Here is an 18,696-nt window from a genome sequence, read left to right on the forward strand (position 1 = left end):
GGAGGAGGCTGCCCAGAAAGGTAAAGTCTCCATCTCTGGAGACTTTCAAAACCCACCTGGACATGTTCCTGTGTGACCCGCTCTAGGTGACCCTGCCTTGGCAGGGATGTTGGGCTGGAGGATCTCCAGAGGTCCCTTCCAACCCCATCACTCTGTGATTCGGTCATTTTTCCATTCATCGCTGAAGCTCATATAACTTCACACAGCTGAAATAAAGACATGCTGTCTCGTTTCAAACTTCCCCCCCATCCCATATCAGATTAAGATTAGTGTTCCTGAAGTCTGACCAAAAAACCCCAAACAATTATTGTTCAACTATGAAACAAACGGAGCATCAAAAAGTGCTGATGGCCCATACTTAGCTTTGATGAAAACACTTAAGCCCCAAAGGCAGGAAACTTGGAGGAAAATCAGAATGAGAAAGAAAAGAAGAGGAATGAGGAAATTCAGAACAAGACCCAACACTAATGACAGAAGAATTGGATGATGAGGATCTTTCAGACCTTTCTTTCCAGCGGCTGCTTTAAAAGCATCTGGAGAGGCAGGGTTTGAGAAGCACACTTACAACACAAAACCAGCCCAAACTGAGAAGCCTTTGATGTATTCAGTCTCTTTTTGCTTTGAAATCAGTTTAATAGCTTTGGAACAGAAATGTCCTGTACAAAAGACTCCTAATTTAGCAAGGAAAGTGTCAATCTGCTTCCTTAAAATACAAGAGCTGGAACATGAACTGTTCCCAGAAATGTGGAAAACAGCCAGCCTGTTCCCCCAAAAGGAGCTGCTGCCACTGCTGTGCTTCTGATGCCCGTGGCAGAAGATGCAGAGTGGTTGAACTTGCCCCTTCCCTACCTGTGAAGGACATTTTCCTTCCATTCACCTCACCTGGAAAAAAAACCCCACCAAAACATTCCAGGAAGTGTCAGTTATGAGCAGCGCTTTGTGCTGGGCATGTTCCGGTCTTTCAACTGCTGAGTTGGTTGCCAACATCGAAGAGAAACATCTGTTCTTTTCCCCACTGTGCTGGACCCAAGTGCGGAGAGACATCAACACAACAGAGCTTAGCAGAGAGACAGGTAGAGGGAGCAAAAATTAAATGGCAGGGCTGCACAGCAAGGGCTTCATGTGCAGGGAAGTTGTGCATGCCCCCTCCCTGGAGGTGTTCAAGGCTAGGCTAAACAGGACCTTGAACAAGCTGGCCCAGTGGGAGGTGCTCCTGATGGTGGCAGGGGGCTGGCATTGGCTATCTTGAAGGCCCCTCCAAGCTGCCCCAGCCTGTGGCTCTCTGTCCATACTGAGATCAGGAAGCTGTAGTGGGTCCAGCCAGCAGCGCTGCTACCTTCTATCCCCCTGCCCTGCTGAGGGCTGGAGGAGCTGCAGCTGCTTCTTCCGATATTCCTCATTCTCTTTCTCTGCTTCTTCATCTATGGCACTCCTGATACAGGCTTTCAGCTCCTCAATGCCTTCTCCAGTGTAGGTGGATATAGGAATTATATTCTTGAATTCCAGAGGCTTTGCAGGAATCATTTCTTCCTCCAGTAGGTGTGAGAAGTCTGAGAAAAAAACAATTGTACCAAAGAGTCAGCACAAGCACTCAAGGCTGGGTCACTGCAGAGCCCAGCAAATCCACCCAGAAAGGTTCAGAAGTGACAGCAATGTATGTAGAACTCCAGCTAACAGAGGAGAGCTTGTTCATAATTCATCTTGAAAACAGCTACAGTCTAAGAAGAGAAGCACTAACACGGCACTGACACCAGGCTCAGGCTCTCAGGAACAGATTCTGTGCCCTTCCTCTGAAATGGGTATCAAAAAACTCCAAGCTGTAGAATGTGGGGGGTGGATTCAAGCCCCCCTGGCTCGTCACTCTTCAGGAAAGATGAAATTGCCTCCAATGTAAGAGCAAAACTGAAGCCTAGGGCTGTGCTTTGACAAAGAGCCATAACAAACTGTCCACATCAGCGTCCATGAGAACTTCATGGAGTTCCTGTTAGCTGACCGGCTATTGGCTCTCCCAGATCACAGCTGGGCAGGATCTTCAGGGCTATGCCTATTAAAATACTTCCCACAAGTGATGCCAGCACTGCAAATGTACTCCCCCAGAGCTCTAAATGCAGGAAGCACAGGTTCAAATAAAACATTTAACAACCAGCTTCAGATTTAAGCATCTCCAGAGCTCCCTGCTGCCATCCCAGCACCACTGCTGCCAGAGGTGCCTGTGAGAAGCTGACTCACCGTGAGGGTGCTGCAGCTGCTTCAGAAGTTCACTCAGATTCTCCCTGGCATCAGGCAAATCCATTTTATTAATGGCGAGAAGTGCAGGCTTACTTAGAAGCTCCTCCTTGTACAGCTCCAGCTCCTGAGAGAGAACAAAATGTGCCTTAAGGACCTGAGGGTTAACAACTTCTCTTCAGGGTCTTTATTAACCACCTGGGTGAGGGGATTGAGGCTCCCTCAGTCAGTTTGCAGATGACACCAAGCTGCAGGCACTGCTGGTCTGCTGGAGGGCAGGAAGGCTCTGCAGAGGGACCTGGCCAGGCTGCACCCATGGACTGAGGCCAGTGGGATGAAAGTCAACAAGGCCAAGGGCTGGTCATGCACTTGGCTCACAACAACCGCATGAAGGCTCCAGGCTGGGGGCAGAGGGCCTGGAAAGTGCCCAGCAGAGAAAGACCTGGGTGAGAGCAGCTGGAGATGAGCCAGGCTGTGCCCAGGTGGCCAAGAAGGCCACCAGCATCCTGGCCTGGATCAGCAATGGTGTGGCCAGCAGGGATTGTCTCCCTGCAGTCAGAACTGGGGAGGCCACACCTGGAGTGCTGGGTTCAGTTTTGGGGCCCTCACCCCAAGAAGGACATTGAGTCGCTGTAGAAGGTCCAGAGAAGGGCAAGGAAGCTGGGGAAGGGTCTGGAGAACAGGGCTGGTGAGGAGCAGCTGAGGGAGCTGGGGGTGTTTAGTGTGGAGAAGAGGAGGCTGAGGGGAGACCTCATTGCTCTCTACAGCTCCCTGAAAGGAGGCTGGAGCCAGGTGGGGGTTGGGCTCTTCTCCCTGTGAACAGGAGACAGAACAAGAGGAAATGGCCTCAGGTTGCACCAGGGGAGGGTTAGGTTGGAAAACCAGGAAAATTGTCTTTTCCACAAGAGTGGTCAGGGGTTGGCACAGGCTGCCCAGGGAGGTGGTGCAGTCATGATGCCTGGAGGTGTTCCAGAACCGTGTGGCCATGGCACTTGGGGACATGGCTTAGTGGCCATGGTGGTGTTGGGTTGCTGCTTGGACTGGATGATCTCAGAGGGCTTTTTCAACCCAAACAATTCTCTGATTCTATGACATCATGATCAGTGCTGCTTCAGTTTTACTTCTCCTCAGTTGTCTGATTGCTTCATGCCCGAGAGTCACTCAGCTGCTCCAGGCTGATGTTGAACCACTGCTTTTTTGACTCAAACACAGATATTTCAGGGTAAAAATGCTGCTCAATTCTGACCCATAAAATCTGCTCTAGTGGGAAGTGTCCCTGCCCATGGCAGGGGTTTGGAACTACATGATCTTCAAGGTCCCTCCCAACCAAAACTATCTGATGAATCTGTGAACCCTAAGCTTGTCAAGCATCCTTAGATTGTAACACACCAACTTGTAAGAGTTCTTACTGAGCCTCCTCCTTGGCTCAACACAACTCCACCTGTCAGCTGTGAGGATGAGAAGTTACCTTTGTTAGCAGCAGAACAGTTTCAAAGGCTGTCCTGAAGGGAGCACTGATAGACAGCTGAAATCCAGAGACATCAACCTGAAAAGGTGACACAGAAGGAAGCTTTGTGGCAGTGGCATCTGTGAAAGAAACTCTTGACAGCGAGGGTGGGGAGGCACTGGGACAGGTTGCCCAGGAAGGCTGTGGATGCCCCCTCCCTGGAGGTGTTCAAGGCCAGGTTGGATGAGGCCTTGAGCAAGCTGGGCTGGTGGGAAGTGTCCCTGTCCATGGCAGGGGGTTGGAACTGGGTGATCTTGAAGGTCTCTTGCAACTCAAACCAAACCAATCTGTGAAGGTATTGTCCATCAGCTGCTTTGCAGTAGAACACCAATGTACATGTCCCTCACTCCTGGGCAAGAGACAGAGGACCACTACACACCAGAGGAACACCAGAGACCCTGGCAGCACAAACTGGCTGTTTCTCAAAGCTCTGATCTTCAAACATCTTTCTTAAGGGGTTCTCACAGAACAGAAGCATGAAAACCTCACCAGCTCCTGCTTTAACTGCTTCCCTGCTCCAAATTAATGAGAGGCTGATGACAAACTCTGTTTAAGGGTTGAATTTGCCACCAGCTGTGGGAGCATGCCGTGCCGGTCACAGGGTTACAGCTCTAGTTACTACAGACACCCAATTTACAAACCCTGCCTGCATGTCCTGCACTGCCTCTGCTTCCAGCATGCCCCACCTCTGCTGCACTTACCACCAGGAGCAGCTGCTTGGTTCTCTCAACGTGCTTCAGGAACTTGTGGCCCATCCCTTTGTTTGCGTGTGCGCCTTCGATCAGGCCTGGCAGATCAGCCACCAAAATCTGGGGCAAACCAACAGGAAACAGGGATGAGAAACCAGCCACACAATCCCAGCATGCAGGGGCTGGAAGGGAGCTCTGGAGAGTATCCAGTCTGATCCCCTGCTAAAGCAGGGCACCCACAGCAGCCTGCACAGGACCACAAGGGCCAGGGGCATTTGGAAGTTCTCCAGACAAGGAAGCTCCACAAGCTCTCTGGGCAGCCTGCTCCAGGCCTCCAGCACCCTCACACCAAAGAAGTTCAGATGGAACCTCCTGGGTTCCTATTTGTACCCCTTGCCCCTTGTCTTGTCACTGACAAGAGCCCAGCCCCATCCTCCTGCCCCCCACCCTTTAGCTCTTGCAGAGCATTGATCAGATCCCCTCTGGGGCTGCTCTTCTCCAGGCTCAACAGCCCCAGGGCTCTCAGCCTTTGCTCCTCACAGAGATGCTCCAGGCCCCTCAGCAGCTTTGCAGCCTCCACTGTATTCTCTCCAGTTGTTCCCTGTCCCTCTTGATAGGAGTTCTCAACTTGCACCATGGGAGGTTCAGGTTGGACATAAGGAACATTTCTTTCCCCAAAAGGGCTGTCTAAGCCTGGCCCAGGCTGCCCAGGACACTGGTGGAGTCCCCATTCCTGGAAGGGTTTCAAAAGTTGTGTAGATGTGGTGCTGAGGGACAGGATTTGGTGGTGACTTAGCAGTGCTGGGCTCATGGTTGGACTTGATGATCTTAGAGGTCTTTCCCACCAAAATGATTCTGTGATTCTATGACTAGAACCAGAGCGGGGAGACAAGAGCAGATGAGAACCCATTTCCTGAGGTGCTCTGAAGACAGCTCAATGCCACACTGCTGCATTTGGCTAGGAAGTTCTCCTCTGGTGACTTCATGAACACAGCTCTTTCTCCACAGCTTTCCTTGGCTCCATGCAACCTCATTTGCTGTGTCTGCAGCAGGTACAGTGTGGGAAAAAAACCCCACAAACTCCTTTTGTCTTTCTGGAATTCTACCAAGCAGGACAAAAAGCCCTTGCACCAGACCTGCACAGCCAGCCAGCAGGAACTTCCACACCCACCTGCTTGTAGTCTGCATACATCAGCTTGCCCAGCTCAGGCTGCACTGTTGTAACTGTGCAAGGGAAGGAAAAGCACACTGTTAGCCACACTGCAATCAGTGCTCCTGCTGCAGAACAGGCTTTCTCACTTCAGCTTCAGTGAAACAAATGTGCAGGGCAAAGACAGGGCAATGGGATGCTAAGAATTAATGGAAAAGGAATAAAGAAAGGCCAAATGAGAGAACAAAATGAGGCTACTCAAAGAGCCAAGGGTTCACCAGATCATGGCACTCTGTGCACTTCTCTTCCCATCAGCCCAAGAAAAGCACAGAATCATGGAATAGTTTTGGTTGGAAAAGACCTCAATGTCTCTCTTGGAGTGAGGGCCCCAAACCTGAACCCAGCACTCAAGGTGTGGCTTCACCACAGCTTGTTGAGTACTGAGTCCAGGGGGACAGTCCCTGCCTTGCTCCTGCTGGCCACACCATTGCTGATCCAGGCCAGGAAGCTGGGTGAACAGAGGAGCTAGAGAAGTTTCAGACACTAAAAGGATTATCCAGAGTATGGAAAAAGGCTGCAGAGGACCAGGAGAGGTGCACAAAGGCCAACAGCTCTCAGTACCTGTCCCCATGCTCTGCACTCAAAGCAGGAGCAGGTTGGCTGATCCTCATTTCCTGACAGAAAATAGCCCAACCTGGTGATTTTCAATGGACAGTTCCACCCCAATCTCTCTGCTGCAGGGTAGGAGCTGTTTCCAAAGCACAGGGAGCTCTCTGCAAAGCACTGGCTGGGGTGTGGGCAACAGACTGAGGACACCACACTGCACGGAGTCCCAGCTGCAACACAAGGGGCTGGGGCCAAGAGAAGGGTGAAGCAGAGCCTGCAGCAGCAGTACCCTGTGGGCCTGTACTCGACAGCTGAGGGACTGAAGGAAGTGGACACTGAATCACGTCTTGTGCTTAACAATCTGTGTGAGTTGTGGCTGGCTACATGGTGATCCCCTGCTCATCACACAGCAGGCCAGAGACAGCCTCCTTGCTCCTGGGAAGTGGAGCTGCTCCCAGAGCCAGGATGCACTTACATGGGTAGCTGGCGACCTGGGGCTTGGCATGAGACATCTTGCTCAGCAGGGACGACTTTCCTGCATTGGGAAACCTAGGAAGAAAGGCAGGATTCACAAAGGGAACAAACAGAGGTGATTGCTCTGCTCCTGCCTGGAGCTAGAATGGATTTTGTTTGGTGATTTGACTTTGTTTTTGCTTCCTTGTGGCTCATCTCAATTCAGCTTCCAGTTTGGAGCCATCCCCCCTCATCCTGTCACTGCAAGCCCTTGTCACAAGTTCCTCCCCAGCTCTACTGTAGCCCGCTTCAAGCCCTGGCAGGCTGCTCTAAGGTCTTCCTGGAGCCTTCTCCAGGCTGAACAGCCCCAACTCTCCCAGTGTGTCCCCATAGCAGAGCTGCTCCAGCCCTGATCATCTTGGTGGCCTCCTCTGGACCTGCTCCAACAGTTCCATGTCATTCTGGTGCTAAGGACTCCACAGCTGGACACAGGACTCCATGTGGGGACTCAGCAGAGCAGAGAGATGCTCACAGCCAGGGTGGATGGGGCCTTGAGCAGCCTGGTCTAGGGGGAGGTGTCCCTGCCTATGGCAGAGGGCTGGAACTGGATGAGCTTTCAAGTCCCTTCCAACCCAAGCCATTCTATGGTTCTACCATTCCAGCCCTTACTCCTTGTGTTCCAGCCCAACTCACAAGTAGTTCTTGTGACACAAGCAGATCACTGCTGTGCAGCAGGGATCAAAGCAAGCTGTGCAGCTGACTATTGGTGACAGACACAAAGGGACATGGCACCCAGAAAGCCACAGGCTCCCCCTTCCCAGTGAATCATGTCCCCAGTGAATGGGGACAGCTCCTAACAGCTAATGAAAAACAAACCCAGCACCGCATTAAGGGGCTTACAAAGGGAGTATATTTGGGGGTATCTTAAACAAGGATGAGCCACAAGGACTCCTGTGACAACAACAGAGCTCTTCAGGGCAGCTTTAATGCATTCTGGCCTTGAAGACACTCTGGAAGGTTACTCTGGTCATCTCCTCAAGTGGGTGCTTTTTTTCTGCTGAGGTACAAGCTGGGCTTTGAAGTTTACATTCAACCTGCACATCACAGCCTGTACCCAGCCCTGATGGGCCTCTCTCAGCTCTGGGGGCTTTGTCACCTGCTCTGACAGCAAACCACTTGCAGATCTACTGAGGACACAAAGAGATCAAAGTCCAGCACAAGCTATCAGAGGCTGTTTGATGCTCTCCACAAGAAAATAGCATGCTCCTTAATGAATGATTGATCCTTACTACTAATGAGACTTTGTGTCCACTCTAGAGGCAGCCATCAGCTAAAGTAGCAGCCAGGCTCAAGATGAAAGCAGCAGCAGTGCCACATAAACACCCCACATGAAGACCAAAATTCTCTGTCCTGTAACTTCTGATGGCCACCTGAACATTCATGGATCAGACTCAGATGATGGTTTGGGTTGGAAGGGACATTGAGGATCATCTGGTTCCAACCCCCTGCCATTATGCAACTTGAGACAAATCCGGTATAAAGAAAACCACTGGAGAAGGACCTTGGAGTCCTGGGGACAATAAATTCTCCACAGGACAGCAATGTGTCCTCATGGCCAAGAAGGCCAATGGTATCCTGGAGTGCACTGAGAAGAGTGTGGCCAGCAGGTCAAGAGAGGTTCTCCTCCCCCTCTACTCTGCCCTGGTGAGGCCTCACCTTGAGTGCTGGGTCCAGTTCTGGGCTCCCCAGTTCAAGTGGGACAGGGAACCATTGGAGAGAGTCCAACAGAAGCTATGAGGATGCTGAAGGGCCTGGAACATCTGTGTGAGAAGGAAAGGCCAAGACACCTGGGGCTGCTGAGCCTGGAGAAGAGCAGCCCCAGAGGGCATCTTATTAATGTTTATAGCTCTCTTGGAGTAACCTTCAAATGCTGGAAGGCTGTTCTGAGGTGTCCCTGCAGCCTTTTCTTCTCCAGGCTGAAGAATCCCTACTCTCTCAGCCTGTCCCCACAGCAGAGCTGCTCCAGCCCTCAGATCATCTTGGTGGCCTCCTCTGGCCTTGCTCTAGCAGTTCCATGTCCTTGTGCTGGGACATGCTGCTGATGCATTACAAGCTGCCTCAACACCATACCCAGCGCTTCCCAGCTTTCACAATGTTACACTCCAGCTGATGTGCAAGATAGGTTAGTGGCAGTGCAATGCTCACCCTCCAAACCCACATTGCTTTGAAACCCCATCTGAAGCTTGCTGCTTTGCTTTCCAGTGTCAGCTGACACTGCAGTACTCACCCAACCAGGCCAACATCTGCTATGAGCTTCAAATCCAGGCAAACAATTCTCCTCTGCCCTTTGCAGGGCACAAAGTTTGTGGCCAGAGAGCCCCCAAGACCCCCACGAGCTGCCAAGAATCTCTCCCCTGCTGCATTAAGCTCTCCTGAAAACAAACAAGCAGTGATAAAAGGGAGTTCCCTGCACAGCTCAGCTGGGGTTTCCCTCTGAAACCTGTCTCAGATGAAGAGAGAATCTCCTGCAAGCTCTCTTGCAAAACCTGTGTCCTCAGGTCACAGCACTTCTCCTCTGGAGACAAAGGAGAGCAATGGCAGCCCTCTGTCACTTGGTCAGTCACTGCAAGAGGAGTGCTGAGTACAGGCAGCCAGGGTATGGCCAGGGTGGTTGTTCTGAACCCTCGAACACCGCAGCTCTGCTGGACATATGGGCCAGATGATTTTGTGTAAGATGCAGGCCACAGCATCTCCCTTAGGGTTAGAGTGCAAGGACACCTTTGGACACTCTGAGAACCAGTGAAAAGCAGCAACTACTGCAGATGACCTGAGATGCTGCTGCTCAGAAGGGATTTTACCTGTTGAGCTGTCATAACCAGGCAGCATTCCAGGGATGCTTCCCTGGGTGTATGGACATCCAATTTATCTGAGGCCATTGATGATTCCATGGAGGAGCAGCCTGGCTGCCAGCCCTGACCACTGCTCTGCAAGGGCAGTTTTCCCTCTGCTGCACACTGACACAAGCTCACCACTGCTCGTTCCTAGGAGGCCTCCTTCCTTTTCCAGCTATTTCTCCACCTCACTTTCTGTCAACTCTTTGTCCAAACAAAGGGACACAACACACATTTTATGAGACATCTAACATTAAAATATCCCAATGGTGTTAGAAGCTTGCCAGATGCCATCAAGAAACCCAGCAGCATCAACTAGATAGATCAAACAATCCAAAAGTTCTTACCAATCTGCTTGCCATCATCAGAGAGCAGTGAGACTCCCAGGGGCACGTGAACCTCACAGTCCTTTCCTTTTTCACCTTTCAGCGCTCTGACACTGGGAGAAATTGAACCAGGCTCAGTAACAAGAGTGTCGGTGGACAGGGTGTAGAGAGAGCTTCAGCAAGACCCTTACCTGCTGTTGGCTCCTGTCCCAGCCACAAACCTCTTGTGAGGGTATCTGTCCCTTATGCTCTTCAGGGTAACTCTCTCCTGAGCGATGAGCCAGACATCACCACCTCTGCCTCCTTCTCCCCCCAGGCGAGGGTAGCCCATGCCCCCTGCTCCTCCTCGGACGTAGAGCCGCAGGCCATCGATGAAGCTGCCGTACTGACACAACAACTCTCCTGTCGTAACTGCGCCCCCGAGCCTTACACACAGCCTGCCTAAACAAGCCTCGGGCAGACGTTTCCTCTCCGAGGCCAGTAACGAACCTTCGGACACAGACACCTGACACTCCTGAGACACTGAACAGGACAAATGTTTGATGGGTATGCCCCAGCAGGGACACCCCCTGCAAAGCTCCAGGCTGGGGAAAAAGTGGCTGGAAAGTGCCCAGCCCAGAAAGACCTGGGGGTGCTTGGTCACAGCAGCTGAAGATGAGCCAGGCTGTGCCCCAGGTGGCCAAGAAGGCCACCAGCATCCTGGCCTGGATCAGCAATGTTGTGGCCAGCAGGAGCAAGGCAGGGATTGTTGTCTTGCACTCAGCACTGGGGAGGCCACACCTGGAGTGCTGGGCTCAGTTTTGGGCCCTCACTCCAAGAAAGATACTGAGGGGCTGGAGCAGGTCCAGAGAAGGGCAAGGAAGCTGGGGAAGGGTCTGGAGAACAGGGCTGGGAAGGAGCAGCTGAGGGACCTAGGGCTACAGGCTGGAGCCAGGTGGTTAGCCTCTTCTCCCTAGGAACAAGGGACAGGAGGAGAGGAAATGGCCTCAAGTGACCCCAGGGCAGGTTTATATTGGAGACATCAGAAGAAAGTTCTTGACTGAAAGGGTCCTCACAGGCTGCCCAGGGAGGTGGCTGAATCCCCATCCCTGGAAGTGTTTCCAAGAGGCAGAGATGTGGTGCTGAGGGCCATGGCTTAGCCCCTGCCTTGGCAGTTAGAGAAGGGTTGGGCTGGGTGAGCTTTAAGGGCTTTTCCAACCCAACCAAACCGTGGTTCTATCTCACAGCCCATCCCAGGCAGATGAGTGGATAGGGCCCTGCCCATGCCCCGGGTTCCAGCGCCCCGGGAACCACGCGTCCGTCCGCCACGGTGTCCCCTGCCCTGCGCGCCCAGCCCTGCTGCCAGGCCGGTTCCCGCCGACAGTGCCCGGGCGGCGCGGGGGTCCCCGGGGCCGCGGAGAGCAGCCCCTCGCCAGCCCTTCCCTCGCCGCCCCTCGCCAGCCCTCGCCGCGTGGGGCCGCGGGCACAGGGGCCCCATGCCCGCCCGGGCCGGCTACTGACCTTCCGCAGCACGGCCCCGCCGCACCGCACCATGCCGCCGGCCGCGGCCCAGGGGAACAGGCGGGCGGCGGCGGGCCCTGGAGCGCAGCGCCCGGGCCTCAGAGGGCGTCCGGGGAGGACAAGGCAAGGCGCCGGGCTGGTTCGGTCCCCGGGCGATGGCTACCGTCCGAGCGAAGGCGCAGGGCACGGAAGCGGCAGCCGAAGCGCGGCGCTGCCGGGGGCCGCCATGCCGGGCGGGGCGGCGCGGGGCGCCCCCGTGTGGCCGCAGCGCGCAAGCGCGGCCCGGCCGCCCCGGAGCTGGCGCCGCCTCTCGGCCTCGCCCCGCTGCGGCCTGCCGAAGTTGTTCCTGAGAGCTCACAGAACCGTAGAGTTGTTTCGGGTGGAAAAGCCCTCTACGATCATCCAGTGTAACCATGGCCACTACACCATGTCCCCAGGTGCCATGGGCACACGCTTCCGGAACACCTCCAGGGATGGGGACTGCTGTTTGGGCAGCCCGTGCCAATCCCTGACCACTCTTGCAGCAGTCCCCATCAGCTTGCTCTGTGTGCTGGGTACGTGCAGCATCTGTTGCTGGCTTTCCTGCAGTAAGATCCTTTAAAGCCATGAATAAGGCTGAAAGGGAAAATGCCAGCTTAAAGGGCTTGGCTTAGGATGATCTCAGTTGGTACTTTGTAATAAAATCAGCAGAAGCATACAGGTGACATCCGGTAATGACAGCCTTAGGAGCACACAGTACCTCACAATATGCCATTCAAAGTAGGGAGGTATTTGTATCACTGGTTAAGGCCCTAGAGACATCTCATTTGGGTCCTCTCCCTCTGCTGAGACCCCAACAATGCTGGGGCCAGCTCTGGAGCCCCCAACACAAGAAGGACAATGAGCTGTTAGAGCAGGGCCAGAGGTGGCCACCAAGGTGGTCCAAGGGCTGGAGAACCTCCTCTATGGGGATAGACTGAGAGAGTTGGGGCTGTTCAGCCTGGAGAAGAGAAGGCTGCAGGGAGACTTTAGAGCAGCCTTCCAGTACCTGAAGGGGCTCCAGGAGAGCTGGGGAAGGACTTTGTCAAAAGTCCTGAAGTGACAGGATGAGAGGCAATGGCTTCAGACTGGACAAAGCTGGATTGAAATGAGCCATGAGGAAGCAATTCTTGCCCAGGAGGGTGGTGAGGCACTGGGACAGGTTGCCCAGAGAAGCTATGGAGGCTCCAAGCCTGGCAGTATTCAAGGCCAGGTTGGATGAGGCCGTGAGCAAGCTGGGCTGGTGGGAGGTGTCCCTGTCCATGGCAGCGGGTTGGACCTGGATGATCTTTGAGGTCCTTTCCAACCCAAAGCAGTCTGGGATCCAGTGATACAGTGACTAATTAATTGTCTAATTAACTGCTCTGAAGCCGAGCTCAGGCCTGAGTGCAGAGGGGCCGAGAGGGCTTTGTGCATCAGCAGGCAGCTCAAGAGCCTTGGCACAAACATCTTTTGGGGTGGCTCAGCTTGTTTACCTCAGAACAGCCCCAGGCAGCCAGCTGTGCTGTCTATAAATACATCAGCAGAGTAAACAACAGGGAGGGAGCCCTTTTCATTTGCCAGAGGAACAGCAGAGCTGCACCGCTCATTAAGGACTGCATCAGGGAATTAGAAGAATGCCTCTGGGCATTACAGAATCCAGCTCCCAAACAGCTCTTCCCTGGAAGTGGTGGGAGCACAGAACACACCTGCCTGGAACGTGGGGCCTGAGCAATGCACGAGGGGCTGGCAGAGCAGAGCCTTCTGCGGTGGCAGGGAGCTCTGCCCTGGCACTCAGGAGGGCCTTGCTGTTCTGTGTTTCCCTGCTGATTCAGAGGACAAACAGCAGAACATTTTGTCCAGACTGATGGTTCATACTCCAGGAAGAGCTTCTCAGTCTGATCTGCAGAGCAGGCAGGGCTCAGACCTCCTCACCTATGCCCAAGGCAGGCTGTGCTGCTGTGACTTCAGAGAAGCCCATGGCACGAGCATTTGTCCTGCTATGAGCTGGAGCAGAGCTGGTTCTACTCACTGCTGGCACTGCCCAACTCAGGCTCTGCTCAGCAAGGCACCTTCTGCAGCTCAGGCCAGGTTTGCACAGCCAGGTGCTGCTGCTAGCAGGGAGAAGCTGATGGGCAGAGTTCCTGCCAAGGGCTGGGCTGAAGACCAAGGGCACTACCACATCTTGTGGGCCACCTTGGTGGGCAGGAAGTCAGAGGTGGCACCTGCAGGGAGAAGCAGATGGCTCAGTTTCTTTCCCACCCCATCACTCTCTCTCTCTCTTCTTCCCTTTCTCTTCCCTTTGGGAAGCAGAGGGGTTCCTCTGGCACTCATCTAGTGGCCAGCCCAGCCCTGACTCTGGCCATCTCATACAGAAAACAACAGAAAAGATGAGATAAGATGTGAGGAGTCACATCTTCAGCAGCACTGAATTCAAACTGTCCAGCACAAAGGGAACAGGGCAGGAAAGGGTTCTGACAGCCTGGCACAGGCTGCCCAGGGAGGTGGCTGAATGCCCATCCCTGGAGGTGTTTCCCAGAGGCAGAGATGTGGTGCTGAGGGCCAGGGCTTAGCCCCAGCCTCGGCAGAGTTAGAGGAGGGTTGGGCTGGATGACCTTAAAGGGCTCTGCCAACTCAAACCATTCCATGTGATTCCATGACCAATAAAACAGCATTGAAATCTTCTCTGGCACTTTATGGAGGTTTTGGAAAAATAGGGAGAAACTGTGGAGCTTCCACACAAGTGGAGCCTGCTGTGCCTGCCAGTCATGGGCTGTACCTCCAGCTCCCAGTGCTCTGAAATGCTCTCTGTGCTGGGTCCAGTCCTGGCTGGGCTCAGTGATCTTAGAGGTCTTTTCCAAATGGAACAATCCTGTCATTCTGTGATTCTATGGTCCTATGGATTCTGTGACTCTCTGCTCTGGTGTGCAGGCAGGACTGCAGATGTTAACCCAGGTTTATGACTTGAGAGCCTTCCTGTTACTGACTAGCAAAGGCTTTTCTCTCCACTGTATTTTCCTCCCTCTCACATCACCCTGCCTCTCTCCTTCCCTCTCCAATCACACCCCCCCTCTCAAGCTCAGTCTCCAGGTGAGACCCTAGCCCAGGCTCAGCTGATGCTGCAGAAAGAGGTGGGGCTGCCACAGCTCCCTCCTGCCTTTCCCACTGACCTGACTCCTTGCTGCTGCTGCTGTGCCAGTGGCAGAGTCATCCCTGTGCATCCAGCAGCTGCCAGGAGCGTGCAGCCCTCTCAGGGATTGCTTTCTCTCCACGTGGCTGACCACTGTTGTTTCAAGGCTCCTGCTTTCCCATCTCCTCACAGAAACACTGTAAGTAGAACTTCTCCTGTGGCTCTTTAGTTATTCTTTGGTGAAAGTCCTCTGTCTTGTACTGAATGGCAGGAGGTCAAAGTCTCTGGGAGGCTTGTTGTAGTCTCTGCTCCTGCTTGAGGTCTTCAAAGGGACCTTTAAACTTTAGTTTTCAGCTGGAGTAAAACATGCAAGTTGCAGAGTGGTTGGACTCCTGATCTTGAAAGTCTTTTCCAACTGAGACGCTGCTGTGGCTCTGTGAAGTCCAAACAGCTCCAACTGTTGGTGGCTTCCTGGCTGCTGCTCGCCTTTGTAGCTGAAGTGCTGTGAATGCTGGTGCCCAGTGAAGTGCAGAGAGGAGAGGAGCATTTCCCTCCCTGCTTGTCTGCTGGAGCCCAGAACTTCACTGCAGGCAGGCTGCTGAGGCAGGCTGCTCCTGCTGCCTGCCCAGGGGCTAGCCTGGGGAGTATCTGTGCTGTTCCCTGGAGTCCTGAAGGTGAGCTTAAGGAACACAGGAGTTCAGGGACCCCAAATCAACCCAGAACTCTCTGCTCACAGGGCTTGTTTCCTCACCCACCTTGGGACAGCTGCAAACTCCATGATGTCACCTCAACTCTCTTCTTCTGCACTGGTCACTATGTGTTGGTTAGCTCTGGGCTCTCTTGGAACTGCAGAGTGGACATCAGTGTGGTAACACTCTGAAGACATCCTAGGCTAACCTTTCATACTGTTAGTGCCTGAAGTGGAAGGTGCCTCTAGGGGCAGGGGGGTTGGAACTGGATAATCTTGGAGGTCTCTTCCAGCCCAACCCATTCTGTGCTTCTGAAGATCCTCTGGGTGGGGGAGCACTGCTGCAGTTCTGGCCAGGGTCCTGGTGAACTCTGCACAGCTGCCAAAGCATTGCCCTGCATCACAAACACTGACAGTGTTTTGCAGCTGTATTTTCCATGCCCAGCTGGCACAGGGGTTGGAACCTGGGGTTGAGCGTGGGAGTGCTTGGCTGGGGGCACCAAAACGAGGGGCACTGCCTGGGAGTCCTGACTGCCATCTTTATCTTCAGGATGCTTCCTGTGCTCTCTTGTCCTTTTTTTGGCTGGCTTTCCACTTCATGTTTCATTTTCCATGGCACTTGATGTTGAGGTCCTCATCATGCCTCCATCATTACTGCTCTTCCATGGAATCACAACATCACAAAATCATTTTGGTTGGAAAAGAGCTTTCAGATCATCAAGTCCAAGCATTCTCTACCTGCTCTTTCCATCTCCAGCTGTCCAGACAGTTTCTGTGCTCTGCATGTGTGCTAGAGAGAATTGTGGCCAAAGCTTGGCTGTTCTAAGCCATAATCATCATACAATGGCTTGGGTTGGAAGGCACCTTAGAGGTCATCTGCTCCAGAGTGAAGAAAGGAGATACCTTCTTCTGCTCTTGCCACAGCTGCAGCCCCACCTGTGCTCACCCTCCTGGTTTACTTGGGGTGTCCTTCAGAGCTGCTGGCAGAACCACTCTCATCTGACATGCTTCCTTGCAGGTATCCTCCTGGAGCATGGAGATCATATGGAAATGGAGGTGGTGTCTCCAGCTGGGCTGTGTGCTGCTGCTGCTGACTGGGGTCTGTGCCAACCTAGACTACCCAAAAGAAATCCCAGCCAGCCTGGGGCAGATTGACCATCAGTGCTGGGAGGTGTCATCACAGGGGCTGGTGGAGATGAAGAAACTCAAGGTGGCAGACACAGTGGTGGATCTCTGGGACTTCATGATGTTCCTGAAGGAATCCCCCAAGCCCAAGCACAACGAACTCTTCAATGACTTAGCCCAGAACTTCTGGGACATGTACGTAGACTGTGTGCTCTCAAGGTCCCATGGAATGGGCAGAAGACAACTAATGGCTCCCAGATATTCTTCCCCATACTCACACAGAAGTCTGGAAGGTAACCACAGCAGCTGCTGTAGTCTGCTAGGTCCTCACATTGCCCTGAACCTCTGCTCCATCCTCCTCCTTGCTTGTTCAGACAGCTCGGTCTAGGAACTACCAGGCTCCTGTCTCCACTTGAGGCCAGAAGGGTTTGCCTCTTGCAGTGGGAGCTGCTTCCCTGCTGCAGGAGTCAAAAGCAGTTGGGGTACTGCAGCTTTATTGAAGAAAGGGTAAAAGCTGCCAGGGGTGGCTGGGTGTGTGTGGACATGGGTGATGCACCCTCTGCTTATCACTGTGAGCATCTGAGGGACAACAAATTGAACTTCAGTCTCAACTCCATCTCTCTGGGACAGGGAAAGCTCAAATTCATGGCTACTTGGCTTCTGCTCTTCCCATTCAGACTCCTGACACAGCAAAGTGGTCTGGTGGCCACCGTGAGTCATCCAACAGTGACAAATTCTGGCCAGCATGGTCTGGGATGAGTCCAAACTGAGATCATGGAGCAGATGTGCTCTACATCTCATTAACCTGACCTCCCAGACCTGCTGGCTCTCTTCCTCCTCAGAAACTGACCCTTTCTGAGGCCCCAGTGAGATGGTTCAGGTTTCCAGAATGAACACAGAGAGACCTTCTGGCTCTCCACAACTCCCTGAGAGGAGGCTGGAGCCAGGTGGGGGTTGGTCTCTTCTCCCTAGGAACAAGGGACAGGAGGAGAGGAAATGGCCTCGGGTTGCCCCAGGTTTAGGTTGGAAATGGGAAGAAACTTCTTGACTGAAAGGATTCTCACAGCCTGGCACAGGCTGCCCAGGGAGGTGGCTGAATGCCCATCCCTGGAGCTGTTTCCCAGAGGCAGAGATGTGGTGCTGAGGGCCATGGCTTAGCCCCAGCCTTGGCAGAGTCAGAGAGTGGTTAAACTGGATGAGCTTAAAGGTCTTTCCCAACCCAAACCATTCCATGATTGTCATTGACCCCTAGTACTCCTAACCATGCTGCTTGGGAAATAACCACCTCTCTTTCCTCATCTTGCAGGCTCTGCTTTCACCAACCCATTTTAGGCCAAAAGGGGAGAAAAAAGGAAGATAGCTCAGCAAGGCAGCAGCCAGCTGCAGCAGCACAAAAGTACAGCACATGCTGCAGGGGCTCAGGCAAAGCCACTGCTGCGCTCCAGCCTTTCTTCTCTGCAGATGAAGCCCTGGTCACCTCCTCACCTGGTGTTTCAGCACTGCTTGGGCAAGGCATGGATTAATTAAAATATTTTTCTACCAGCAAGGTCTGAGCAGTGGTCATGTTGTTGTCTAGCAATGTCACCTGCAAACCCACAGGCTCCTGCATGGAGGGCAGGGCTGGACACTTCCAGACTGCTCCTGCCTTCCACATTCCTGTAGGGGCATAGGGTGCTATATCCCTGCCCTAGCAGACAGAGAGGACCCCCATGCACCAAGGGGTTTGAGAGAGCAAGAGACTGGCTTGACTACAGTGCCCAGTATGGGAAACCACCCAGCATGGGGCCTACAAGAGAGCTGGGAACAAAGACCTGCAGTGCTAGTGTGAGGGGCAATGGCTTTGAGCTGGAAGAGGGGAGATTGAAACTGGAGAGGAGGAAGAAATTCTTGACAGTGAGGGTGGGGAGACACTGGAACAGGCTGCCCAGGGAGGCTGTGGATGCCCCCTCCCTGCAGGTGCTCAAGGCCAGGTTGGATGAGGCCTTGAGCAACTGGGCTGGTGGGAGGTGTCCCTGTCCATGGCAGGGGGTTGGAACTGGATGATCTTTGACGTCCTTCCAACCCAACCTATTCTATGAATCCATGAATCAAGGGGTTTGAAAGAGCAGAGACTGGCTTGCTTACTGCTCCCAGCATGATTCAGCACCCAGCTAATCCACTTCTCCTGAGCATAGAGCCCCAGAGCTGCTGGCAACACTGAGGGTGGCTGAGTGCTCTCAACTTGTGCAGTCCCTGCTCTGTTCCAGGCTTTTACAAGTATTAACCTGGGCTTAATTGCTGTAGGACACAGCCCTTGGACAGAAGCAGGGCAGAAACCTTCACACCCAGCTGGAAATCCACCCCCCAGAGTGCCTGTCTCATACAAAACACAGACTGGGTTGGGGGCCTCCAGCTTGGTGTCAGCTGCA

General features: G+C 53.5%; 2 protein-coding genes across 2 annotated transcripts; one reads left to right on the forward strand and one right to left on the reverse strand.

Moving 5' to 3' along the window:
• Window positions 1-586: 586 nt before the first annotated feature.
• GTPBP10 (GTP binding protein 10) lies at window positions 587-11,481 on the reverse strand. The gene is made up of 10 exons (XM_054161035.1): window positions 11,349-11,481; window positions 10,040-10,233; window positions 9,870-9,961; window positions 8,919-9,063; window positions 6,654-6,727; window positions 5,594-5,646; window positions 4,435-4,542; window positions 3,695-3,772; window positions 2,230-2,353; window positions 587-1,550 (listed from the first exon to the last, which is right to left on the reverse strand). Exons 1-10 carry the CDS (start codon window positions 11,379-11,381, stop codon window positions 1,333-1,335), a joined length of 1,119 nt encoding a protein of 372 aa, XP_054017010.1. The 5' UTR covers window positions 11,382-11,481; the 3' UTR covers window positions 587-1,332.
• Window positions 11,482-16,196: 4,715 nt separating this feature from the next.
• On the forward strand, window positions 16,197-17,620 carry FAM237B (family with sequence similarity 237 member B). The gene is made up of 2 exons (XM_054180220.1): window positions 16,197-16,581; window positions 17,595-17,620. The coding sequence occupies exons 1-2, from the start codon at window positions 16,197-16,199 to the stop codon at window positions 17,618-17,620; spliced, it is 411 nt and encodes a 136-aa protein (XP_054036195.1).
• The last annotated feature ends 1,076 nt before the right edge of the window (window positions 17,621-18,696 follow it).

The sequence above is a fragment of the Dryobates pubescens genome, chromosome 4 (genome assembly GCF_014839835.1).
Source record: "Dryobates pubescens isolate bDryPub1 chromosome 4, bDryPub1.pri, whole genome shotgun sequence".
NCBI lineage: Eukaryota > Metazoa > Chordata > Aves > Piciformes > Picidae > Dryobates > Dryobates pubescens.

Bases quoted from the DNA above. Each gene is read 5' to 3' on its own strand.
- GTPBP10 (XM_054161035.1), bottom strand. From the start codon at position 11,381: ATGGTGCGGTGCGGCGGGGCCGTGCTGCGGAAG. The intron at 9,064-9,869 runs GTAAGAACTTTT...GTTTGTTTTCAG, and splicing joins TGATGATGGCAAGCAGATTG to GAGAGCTTAATGCAGCAGGG. The intron at 2,354-3,694 runs GTAACTTCTCAT...GTTCTCTCTCAG, and splicing joins CTGTTCTGCTGCTAACAAAG to GAGCTGGAGCTGTACAAGGA.
- FAM237B (XM_054180220.1), top strand. From the start codon at position 16,197: ATGGAGATCATATGGAAATGGAGGTGGTGTCTCCAGCTGGGCTGTGTG. The intron at 16,582-17,594 runs GTAACCACAGCA...CTCATCTTGCAG, and splicing joins CTCACACAGAAGTCTGGAAG to GCTCTGCTTTCACCAACCCA.